Source organism: Dendrobates tinctorius, unplaced genomic scaffold (genome assembly GCF_039654945.1).
Source record: "Dendrobates tinctorius isolate UK_male_01 unplaced genomic scaffold, ASM3965494v1 ptg000171l, whole genome shotgun sequence".
NCBI classification, from domain to species: Eukaryota; Metazoa; Chordata; class Amphibia; order Anura; family Dendrobatidae; genus Dendrobates; species Dendrobates tinctorius.
In genome coordinates, this window is record NW_027361838.1 from 15098103 (window position 1) to 15110170 (window position 12068).

Sequence of the window (12068 nt, forward strand, 5' to 3'; positions counted from 1 at the left end):
TCAGTAGAGCAGTAATGTTTTGGGCCTGTCGCTGGGCAACATGGACTTTCAAATCCCTCCAAAGGTTTTCTATGGGGTTGAGATCTGGAAACTGGCTAGGCCACTCCAGGACCTTCATATGCTTCTTACGAAGCCACTCCTTCATTGCCCTGGTGATGTTCTTAGGGTCATTATCATGCTTCCCATCCACGTTTCATCTTCAATGCACTTGCTGATGGAAGGAGGTTTGCACTCAAAATCTCATGACACAATATGCCATTCATTCTTTCATGTACACTGATCAGTCGTCCTGGTCCCTTTACAGAGAAACAGCCCCAAAGCATGATGTTGCCACCCCCATGCTTCACAGTAGGCATGGTGTTCTTAGGATGCAACTCAGCATTCTGTCTCCTCCAAACACGACGAGTTTTGTATCTACCAAACAGTTCTACTTTGGTTTCATCAGACCACATGACATTCTCCCAATACTCTTCTGGATAATCCACATGCTCTCTAGCAAACTTTAGACGGGCCCAGACATGTACTGGCTTAAGCAGGGAGACACGTCTGGCACTTCAGGATCTGATTCCCTGGCGGCGTAGTGTGTGACCGATGGTAGCCTTTGTTACGGTGGACCCAGTTCTATGCAGGCCATTCACTAGGTCCCCTTGTGTGGTTCTGGGATTTTTGTTCACCGTTTTCGTGATTATTTTTATCCCACGGGGTGAGATCTTGAGTGGAGCCCCAAATCGAAGCAGATTATCAGTGGTCTTGTAGGTCTTCCCTTTTTCTTATTATTGCTCCCACAGTTGATTTCATCATACCAAGCTGCTTGCCTATTGCAGATTCAATCTTCCCAGCCTCAACCCAAAAGAAAGATGTGTGTATAGAGGGGTGATCATCCTAATAATAATGATTGCAATATATCAAGAAAAAAATATGTATATAAAAATAAATTTTATTGACATAAAAAAGCATACAATTAGTGACATGTTAAAAACACTTAAAAGGGCCCAGACAAAATGGCCACATAGCAACAACAGAACCAGAAAAAAAGTCTTCTAATAAAGACCCAGTATTCTCCTCCTTCATTATGCCAGGCAAAAGAAGATATAACTTCCAATTGTAATAACCAAAGTTTAAGACAAATACACTTGATGGACCATGTATTGGTTCTAAATGGATGAACACAAAGGAAATTTGTCTCATATCATACAAAATAAAAGCTTTTTGTGCAAATGTGCAGTAAAGTGCTAAATAAGAAAACAATATTGCTGGTATAGACAATGAACAGTCGCTCACCTATAAATAAGAAACCACAGAACATTCCCCCAATAATACTAGATAAAATATAACGGAGGTTCCTGTAGTGAACAAATAGCCTATACCCTACAGACCAAGATAAATTGCATCCTTACAGAGCCCATGGTAGTGAATCTGAGTGCCAGCATATAGTTCAAGGAGGAGGGGGAAAGACCCCACGCGTATCTCCACCTGAAGGGTGGCTTCCTCAAGGGAAAATGAAGGTGTGCTGATTGTCACAAGGCAATATATATATATATATACATAGATTTTTTCTTGATATATTGCAATCATTATTGTTGGGTTGATCACCCCTCTATACACACATCTTTCTTTTGGGTTACGATGTTCATACATACGTGTGTGGTTGATGATCCCCATGTGAAAGTCAAATTTATTAGTGCCCTCAAGTTTCTTGTTCTTTAGGCCTGTTTCACACCTCCGTTTTTTGACGTCAGTCAAAATCCGCCAATTGTAGAAAAAAACGGATCCGCCAAAAAAGGGGCGGATCCGTTTTTTCCCCCATAGACTTACATTATTGGCGTATCTTGACTGACGGTCGTCCGTCCCACCCGTTTTTTGACGGATCCAAGATTTTAGCGTCTCTTGAGCGGATGAGACGGACCCTGCAATGTTATTTTTCCTTGATAGTCCGTCATTTTTAAGTGCGCATTCCCGGAAGCTTTACTCCGGAAAGCATTTTAACCATGAAATGCCGTTCCGGGAGCGGCGGAAAATCTCTCTCTCTCTCCTTCCAGACCGCGGTCGCTTTAAATTTACTGCACTTTTCATCTTCGGCGGATGCGACTGATTTAGCATCCGCTGACATCCATATGTCACAACGGAGGCGGATCCGTTAATTTTCGTTTTTGGCGGATGTCAGCTGTCCGCCAACAACGTGAAACAGGCCTTAATCTTCCAAGCCTGGGGCAGGGCTACAATTTTGTTTCTGGTGTCCTTCGGCAGCTCTTTGGTCTTCACCATAGTGGAGTTTGGAGTGTGACTGTTTGAGGTTGTGGACAGGTGTCTTTTACACTGATAAGTTGAAACAGATGTCATTACTACAGGTAATGAGTGGAGGACAGAGGAGCCTTTTAAAGAAGTTACAGGTCGGTGAGAGCCAGAAATCTTGCATGTTTTTAGGTGACCAAATACTTATTTCCCACTATAATTTGCAAAATAAATCTTGCCACAAGGTGATTTTCTGGATTTGTTTTCTCATTTTGACTCCCATAGTTGTGGTCTACCTATGATGTCAATTACATGCCTCTCTCATCTTTTTAAGTGGGAGAACTTGCACAATTGGTGGCTGACTAAATACTTTTTCCACCACTACATATATTTTGCCAGAGTTATGACTGAAACTATAATTACAAGTTATTGAATACATCCTTTATTCCTTTCGTTTTTTTAATCCGCCTTACATGTTACAGGACATGATTAAAAATTATGCACCATCACATATTTTCTAGCACATTTTGTTTGATAAATATGCCCCTCATTATCTGCATATTTCACACTGCTGGGTGTTAAATATGAAATAAAAAAAAGTGTGTTCTCTGGTTTGTCCTAGCTTACACTGAGGACACAAACAAAAATAAATTATCGGCCTGATTTATATTTAAAGTGGAGGATTATATCTAAATTAAACGAATAAAAATAACCTCTGGGGATGATGGGATAGTTTTCTGCATAATGATTTGATGAGAAGTAGCCACGGGGCTGGTGGCTCTTGCTTCCCGAAGTTTCTTCACTATGTCCCCTGGCTAGCAGAAGAAAAACCAATAAGAATCAGTAGTATTTCAGTTTCATTTAAAATACAGCTCAACTCTCAACAGCTTTACGGATTTACACCAGGCAATTGATATCTCTCCACACACTGCACAGTGATTGTAATAACTCTTTGAACTGAACGGTGATGAAAATGGAGTTCAACTCATTCCTCCACCGATAGCAATACTGCTTAGGCTAAGAAAATACCATAGGTAAAAGGTATATTTAAAAAAATTTCTCATTTATGAAATATCTACATTTCCAAGAACTTTAACTCCCAGAACATAACCTTTACAACTTTAATAGATTGGGAACTGTAGACTTTTTTTTTAAAAAGATCTTACACAAACGCAGCAAAAGTGTCATCCTGCGTGTGTAGCACATAGCTCCTTATCACTCAGATGAAGGCAGTGTATATGTGTGTGTCCATCTCTATATATTATAAATAGAAAAATAATCAGCTGGCCAATGCTAATCTAGTAAGCATGAACCTGAAAAGATAGCTAAAAAAGACATTTACGGATGCCAAAGGAAAATTGAATTAATTCCTTCAACAAGTTCAAGTTATGTCTTCTGTAATTGTCAGCAAATACCCTGCATATACAATACATTTATCAACCTGAAAATAAAAACAAAAAACATCCAGTAACAATTAAGACTTATTGCAAATGTTGAAATAAACACATTTTCCTAACAATTTACCTGGGATTCTAACATTGAATAGCTTGTCCTTTCCAAAGAAGCACGTCTTTCTACCTCTTCTTTTTCTTCTTTGGTCTGCTTTTGGAAGACATTAAATCATAATTGATAACACTTATTCCTTCCCTTCATACATCCAGAAAAAGAACACTAATTACTCATCTCATTAGTCGCAGGGTCAGACTATTCAGAATTGCACTTGGGTATTTAACCTTGCTAAACATTGAACATTTTGATAGGAAAGATGTACATTAATGCTTTCAGACGTCACGGAACAGTGACTGGTTACCACCTCCAGTGCACAACCCATTTTGAATTGCTGATGATTTAGCCTTCAGGGATGTAGCAAAGGTCACAGTTCCACTTGAACAAAAAATATGTGATATGCATTTACAGCTATGTTCACATTGCGTTTTTGACCTACATTTGACGTATATGCTGAAAAGTTTGCAATGTACAGTATATGCCTTAAATGAAAGCCATAATGTCATCCATGCAACAGATATGTCGTAAAAAGCATATGTTCAACAAATGCCTGTGACAGACACCACTCAGTGGCATCACAGGGAACTTGATGGCCCCAACATCCAGGCTGGATTTCACAATTTAATTGACACTAATCAGTTGACAATGGCACTTAAGTGGTTTGCAGCAGCAGTAACCAGTGGGTGCTGTTAGAGGCAGATGTCCGCTATACAATATAGCCAGCATCTGCCCTGTGTTCAGCGGAGCGGCTTCTGAGCCCGCTCTAAAGTCCCTAACACATTCCATGACGGATATAGCTGTTATGGGGCGTTAAGGGGTTAATACGCTCTTGGAAATATAAGTGTAATTGTCTGTGGATAAAATTATGCATGTAGGTGTATAAACACCTTGAAAAGACCAGAACCCAAGATTTTCAGTTGCACATAGCTCTTCACACTACAAGACTACAGAACTATAGAACTTAAATCTCCTGGCAGGATCTAATCGTCATTTGAAGTCTGAATGTTATATACAAACCAGAAATATATATATTCAAAGTAATAATAAACAGGTTTGCATTTGGAAGAATTTGCTCCCTTTCACTGTAATAATCTGCCAATGCATTACTGCACATGAGAAGAAAAAGCCAACAAAACCATGTCTTTGCTAATATAATAATGAATGGTATATGTATTGATGGTTGTACAAGAAGAATCTTGGCTTTGTCTCTACAGTTAAGAATTGTACCAAAGGGAAAAGATGCTGGGAAATATTGGGAGGAATTTTCCAAGGTCTGTCGATATATACCTCCCCTTTTTTTTTTTTTTTAAAACGCCAGCAACTCTTGGATACCTGACCCTAAAGCATACCTATAGTTGCAGTAAAAATATTACTACTTGGGTAGCTGTATTTGTGCCCCAATACTTGCATTGGGGAGAGGGGGGGTCGGTTCTTTCTGCTGTGATTTTAAAGCAGTGCTTTGTGTGTTGGGCCAATCATGTCTCCGTAGTGGTCGCACTGAAAGGTAACTGCAGCTGCATCCCCCTGCTTTCACTGTCTTCTGTTTACAGTTTTACAGAGACAGATTTTTGGGTGTATGGAGAACTTACTAACTGGTGAACAAGTGTAGATGCCTCTTTTCACTATTAAGGCACAATATAAAATTCCAAATATATAAACAAACTATCATTGTCTGAAAAACAATAATAAAGGTCGTTGCAAAAGGGATCTCTCATTCCTGCGAACCGTTTCTATGTTAGGTCGGCGAAATTTCCTAGAAAGTGATCATAAACTCACGTTTGGAATTGAAAAATAATTTCTATGGCATAGCAATTAAGACAGCTGAATCCTAAATCTACCGCACACAGAAAGCCACTGACCTCTTCAGGCACAAGTGGTTCAATCATAGGAGCTTCATCCTGTCTCGCTGCAAGTCGGACTGGAGAAGTAGACAGCCGTTTCTCCCACTCACTGGTAGCTGTTTCCGCAGAAGTTTCCAAAAATGTCCTTTTCAGCTCACTGATGTTAGTCTGGTGTTTCATTAAGTCTTCCTGATTTCTATCAAACTCCTAAGAAAAAATAATGAAAGATGCAACAAAAAGTATGTAAAAAAATTTACCACTCAACACTCTAGCTGAAAAAACAAGCAACAGAAACTATTTACAGACAACTGATTTGTAATCCTGTAGTACCATCATGGCAGAGAAACCTAATGAAATGTGTCTAAGTTGCTTGCCTTTACAGCTGTAGAAGAAAATATGCAGGAAAAAGTGGATAGGTTAGTATCAAGCTTACCACATAGCTGTCACTATTGTCACAAAGCTACAATACAATCTGGTGAAGAGTGAGAGTTGGAAGGGAATAACCAAACTGAGGTGTGATCGTTTAGTGAATGGCAATAGAATAACATCAAAATAGAAGACTACATTTTAATTAAGGTTTAATAAAATATATAGAGAAGAAATACAACTACACATTGCCTAGGCAATAAAATAAATAACACTGAAACTCCACTCCGTTCACTAGGAGGTGGGGGAGGGGCACTCAGTCCATGCCAAAATCCAACACACAGGTGCATGCAGTGGTATGTACCAATACCAACCTCTAACATAAGATTACTATGTTTGACATAAACATTTTCACCCTTTATTCGTTTAATGAGACTATTCTGAAAAAGTGAAGAGAGGGAACATTAAGATACACATGACACGCTGGACAATGATGATTTTGCGCTCATGTTCCACAGGTATCAGACAGGCACTATACAACATAAAACTGAACTGTAGAGATCTGACCTTCTAAAGAGGTGTTTACCTGAGTTTTTACATCGGTATCTTCTTCTTGATCCGACTGGAAGCATTGTAAAATATAAAATATTACAGTATGTTGGTAGCTTTGTATTTCATTATAAATAGCAGATAATAACCATTAACGCTGAGGACACGGTCAGGAATATCCCTGGATTGTGCTTTTTCCATGCTATAAATGCCTGATGCCCCAGTTGTTGGTATGATATTGTTCAATATTGTGAGATTCACTATTAAAACAATTTGGACTTTTTCTAAGGGAAGAATAGGGGTTGGCACATTTTACCAATGATTATCTAATAGTACTGATGAGCAGGTTTCAATCAATTTAATGACTAAGGTCAGACGCCCACGATCACATTTGAACACCGTTTTGAACTTTATCACATGAAATCACCAAGAGGACAAACGTACAGGAACTGTGGACAATCAGTTGAAAGGGCTTCCCACTTTATTTTAACAGTTGTGCTAGGAACATAATTTTATAGCACTTATTAATATATAAATATGACAGCTTCTCCTCCTGGACTTGTTACTGCAGTTTTGTAAACTGCTGATCTCAGAATGGATGATAGTAGAGGAGCTTGTGAGCAGCCTTATCCATCAGCTTCTTCCAATATAAAAACACTTCACATGGGAAAGTCCAGCAAAGAATCTAAGGATAAACAAGCAGAGCTGCTCCAGTTCATGGCAATCACAATACCACAGTTCTTGGCCAGGAAACGATAATGACTAATGATTAGTGAGCAAACAGATGAAACAACAGGGGCTTGTAGCTTCTGCTTTCTGAGGTAACACTTTCTTCTGCCTGTTTTATCACAGGCGTTTTTAGGTGACAAAACCAGTCATGTGAACTCAAGTCAGTGATTTACAGTTGTGTGAAAGTACTTTCCCTCTGATTTGCTATTCTTTTGCATATCTGTCACACTTAAATGTTTCAGATCACCAAAAAAATGCAAATATTAAACAAGGATATCGCATGTAAACACAAAATGCAGTTTGTAAATGAAGGTCTTTATTATTAAGGGAAAAAGAAATCCAAACCTACAGGGCCCTGTATGAAAAAGTGATTGTCCCCTACCCCTAATAACTGATTGGGCCACCTTTAGCAGCCAAAAATGGCAAACAAGTGTTTGCGATGACTGGCAATGAGTCTTTTACAAAGCTCTGGAGGGATTTTGTCCCACTCATCTTTTCAGAATTGTTGTAATTCAGCCACATTGGAGGGTTTGCGAGCATGAAACACTTTTTTAAGGTCATGTCACACCATCTCAATCAGACTAAGGTCAGAACTTTGGCTAGGTCACCCCAAAGTCTTTATTTTGTTTTTCTTAAGCCATTCAGAGGTGGACTTTCTTGTGGGCTATGGATCACTGTGCTGCTGCATAACCCAAATGCACTTCATATTGAGGTAAAACAGAAAGCCAGACATTCTCCTTCAGGATGTTTTGGTTGTTTGACAGCAGAATTCATGGCTCCATTTACCACAACAAATTTTCCAGGTTCTGAAGACGCAAAACAGCCCCAGACCATCACACTACCACCACCATATTTTACTGTTGGTATGTTCCTTTCCTGTGTTACTTTTATGCCTGATGTAATTGGACATACACCTTCCAAAAAGTTTTGTCTCATCAGTCCACAGAGTATCCTCCCAAAATTCTTGGGGATCATCAAGATGCTTTCTGGCAAAACTGAGACGAGCCTGCCATGCAGGCCATTTTTACACCGTCTCTTTCTTCTTAAGGTGGAGTTTATGAACACTGACCTTAACTGAGGCAAGTGCAGTTCTTTGGATTTTGCTATGGGGTATTTTGTGATCTCTTCGATGAGACGTCACTGCTCTCTTGGGGTGTTTTTGTTGGGAAGGTTCACCACTATTACATGTTTTGCCATTTGTGGATATTGGCTCTCACAGTGGTTCGCTGGAGTCCCAAAGCTTGAGAAATGGCTTTATAACCTTTTCCAGACTGATAGATCTCAATTACTTTGTTTCTCATTTGTTCCAGAATTCCAGAAGTGGCACGATGTCTAGCTTTTGAGGAACTTTTGGTCTATTTCACTTGTCAGGCAGGTCCTATTTAAGTGACTTCTTGATTTAGAACAGGTGTGGTAGTAATGGGGCTTTGATGTGGCTATGGAATTTAAATTCAGCTTCCCAAAGATGTGATAAACCACAGTTAATTTATGTTTTAAGGTGGGGGAGGCAATCACTTTTTCACACAACTGTATAAGCTCAACTGATGCCAGAGCTCATACGTCACTTGATTGGTTCATAATGATGTCAGTAGGCTTAGAAACACTTGCTCCTGTGATAAAACAGGCAGGGAAATGTTTTACCTCAGAAAGAAGCACCTGCAAGCCCCTGCTGTTTAGTCTGTATACTCACTTATCAATAGTCATTATCATTACACTGCTTTTCCTGGTGATAAAGACAGAAGGAATAACCAGTGCAAAGACGTCCAGGATAAGATGTGGTAAAAATCACAAATCTTTATTAAAGACCCAGGCAAAATGACAATTTGTGGCTACAAAAGTGACACAGAAAACCGCCGGGTGATGTTAAACAGTGCACCTCAATAAATGACAAAGTAATAGTACATACTGCCCGGTATATGTCAGTACATAAAATTAACATAAGGTCACAGAAACGGGTGCCAAGGGTTAATAGTACATAGATGGCCAGCCAAGAGAAGTAAAAGGAAAAATCCACAGCTGATCACCCCGATAGAAAAAATAACTCCAAGGCTACCTTGTGGCCAAAAACAGTGCTCAGGGTTTCCTCTTCCTGGTATGTGTTGGACTTATTAACTGTTTTTGGCCACAAGGTAGCCATGGAGTTATTTTCTTTATCGGGGTGATCAGCTGTGGATTTTTCCTTTTACTTCTCTTGGCTGGCCATCTATGTACTATTAACCCTTGGCACCCGTTTCTGTGACCTTATGTTATTTTTATGTACTGACATATACCGGGCAGTATGTACTATTACTTTGTCATTTATTGAGGTGCACTGTTTACCATCACCCTGCGGTTTTCTGTGTCACTTTTGTAGCCACAAATTGTCATTTTACCTGGGTCTTTAATAAAGATTTGTGATTTTTACCACATCTTATCCTGGAGGTCTTTGCACTGGTTTTTCCTTCTGTCTTTATTGCATGCTTACAGCGTGTCCTACACGGTGTTACAATGAGCTGGGGTATTACTTTATTGTATTACTTTCATTTATGATCATTTATATATGATGTTACTCATTTCTAGCTCGTTGTGCCGCCATTTTTGTTTATTATTGCTTTTCCTGGTGAGCAGTTGTGGTATGTGTCCACCATGCACTGGATCAGCTTTACATGGTCGTACACATCCATTACACAGTGCGTAGAAGGGGCCCGATTCTGAGATTTCTCAGCACAGTAACATTTTAACATTAGCAGTTGTGAAACTTATTATTACTCCAAGATCTATTAATTAGAATAAACTTTGTTAGTGGGACAACTCCTTTACTTTCTTTGTTCTTCCTGGTCACTAGGTTACAGCTTTATTGTTAGACTATGTAAATGTGATTCTGTGATTATTTAATAAAGAGCATATATAAATGGTTCACCATACTCAAAAGTGTGCATTACTTTGATCAAGCAGCATCACAAAGTCATAAGTACAGCACTTTTCACCTGCATATTTGTACACAGCAAAAATTTATCTCTGTACTGTGTTAGCCAGTAGATAGAAAAATAATACATTTTGAGAGTCCTCCGTGCTTGATACCTTTTAATGGCTAACTTAAAAGATAGTAACAAATCACAAGGTTGCTACACTACTCAGGTCTCTTCATCAGGCATAGAAAAACAAAATTTGAAGTGTTATTTATATGTTTATATACAACATGACACAAATAATGCAATAGATAAGACGAGTGACGTGAAGCAGAACGATCAGTGTGGGAGAGGGAGAAACAATTGTGGACGTATATATTGGAACAGTTCATAGATAAGGAGTGTAAAAGTTTTATTGTCCTGTTATTGAGGTCTGGACCATGGTTGTGATGCCCCAAATGGTCTGAGGAACACAATCTTTAGTTTATGTGTAATGACATAAAACCATGTGACACATTCATTCCTGATCTGAGTGTGTCAAACATTATCATAAGTTTGTATTCCCAAATGTTTCTCTCTCTGAGATTTGAAGTTACCTTTTAATACCTAGTCATTTCATGTCCATGCTGTGGTCAAGGATACAAAGATGTTTGTCCGTAGATCTTTTTTCTTTTATTGTGTTTGGCCCCGTCTCCCCTACATATAGGCTCCCAGTTGGACATTGGTACATATACAGTGCTGTGCAAACTAATTGGGACAAAGCATTTTTTTAAGTAAAATCGTAAGTTGGTTACCAGTCAGTGATTCAAACCAGTTTTAACTGCTTGAACAGGCACTCACACCTGTTTAAAGCAGTTAAAACTTAAAACTGGTTTGAATCACTGACTGGTAACCAACTTACAATTTTACTTAAAAAAATGCTTTGTCCCAATTAATTTGCACAGCACTGTAATTAAGTACACCACATTAGATGTGATGTAGCTGAAAGTACCTGGGATCTTGTAGTCCTGACATGAACTGGGGATCTTTATCTTATCAGTTGTCATTATAAATGGACAGGTTTTACATTTTTTTCTAGTTGCAGGGATAGGTTTATGTAGAGAGGACAGGAAGCTTCTGACAATAATGCTTCTTAGGTTTGTGGGCTGCCTAAAACACAGAAGTGGGGGGTCTGGAAATATAGATTGTAATCAGGCATCTTTTTGTAATAAAGGTTGTAGTTTCCTTGAAGCTCTCCTTATCACTTCCAGATTTGAAGACAACCTTTGACACACTCCGAGCAGGAATTAATATTTTGCATGGATTTAAGTCTTTCTACATCAACTAAGGAATATACTTCTCAGACCTTGTGGGGGCATCAGAACCATGGACCAGACCTCAATCACAGAACAATAAAACTTTAACACTCCTTATCTATGAAATGTTCCAATATTTAAGGCCACAACTGTTTCTCCCTCTCCCAGACTGATGGTTCTGCTTCATGTTACTTGTCTTATTTATTGCATTAGTCCTGTTGTGTATAAATGTGACTCTCCAGATTGTATTAGTCTATGCCTGATGAAGACAACCGAGTTGTCTGGAAAGCTTGCAGTTTGTTACCAACTTTTTAGTTAGCCATTAAAAGATATCAACCACTGAGGACTCTCAAAATGTAATATTGTTTGTACAATATTCCACTGACATTTGAGGGAGACTCCATATGTGGACAACTGCCATAAATATCGATATTCTCAGTATATACTCTACAATAACATCCCTGGCATAAGCTGAGCAGAACATGCCTACGCACTGATAGTGAAGTCTACATAGAGGCTTCATTCTTGCCGAGCTAAACACTACATTAGGGAATACATTCTGCAATTTACACACCTCAGTGGCAGTGGTTTCACCATCAGCTGCTGTATCCGTCTGTTCACTGTCAGTCTATTTATTTTTACAAGAAATGGATTCCAAAATT

The 12068-nt window shown here is 38.9% G+C and overlaps 1 protein-coding gene across 21 annotated transcripts in view; it reads right to left on the reverse strand.

Moving 5' to 3' along the window:
- Positions 1–12068, reverse strand: part of EPB41L3 (erythrocyte membrane protein band 4.1 like 3) — a 466618-nt gene that overhangs the window by 35605 nt on the left and 418945 nt on the right. For 13 of the 21 annotated variants that reach the window (XM_073550905.1, XM_073550907.1, XM_073550910.1 and 10 more), the window contains 5 exons: positions 11981–12034; positions 6532–6567; positions 5598–5786; positions 3757–3834; positions 2946–3047 (listed from right to left, as the gene is read on the reverse strand). In XM_073550905.1, coding sequence (XP_073407006.1) covers positions 2946–3047; positions 3757–3834; positions 5598–5786; positions 6532–6567; positions 11981–12034 — 459 coding nt within the window. The remainder of the gene's footprint in view (positions 1–2945; positions 3048–3756; positions 3835–5597; positions 5787–6531; positions 6568–11980; positions 12035–12068) is intronic. The other 8 variants (XM_073550908.1, XM_073550915.1, XM_073550924.1 and 5 more) reach the window with 4 other exon arrangements.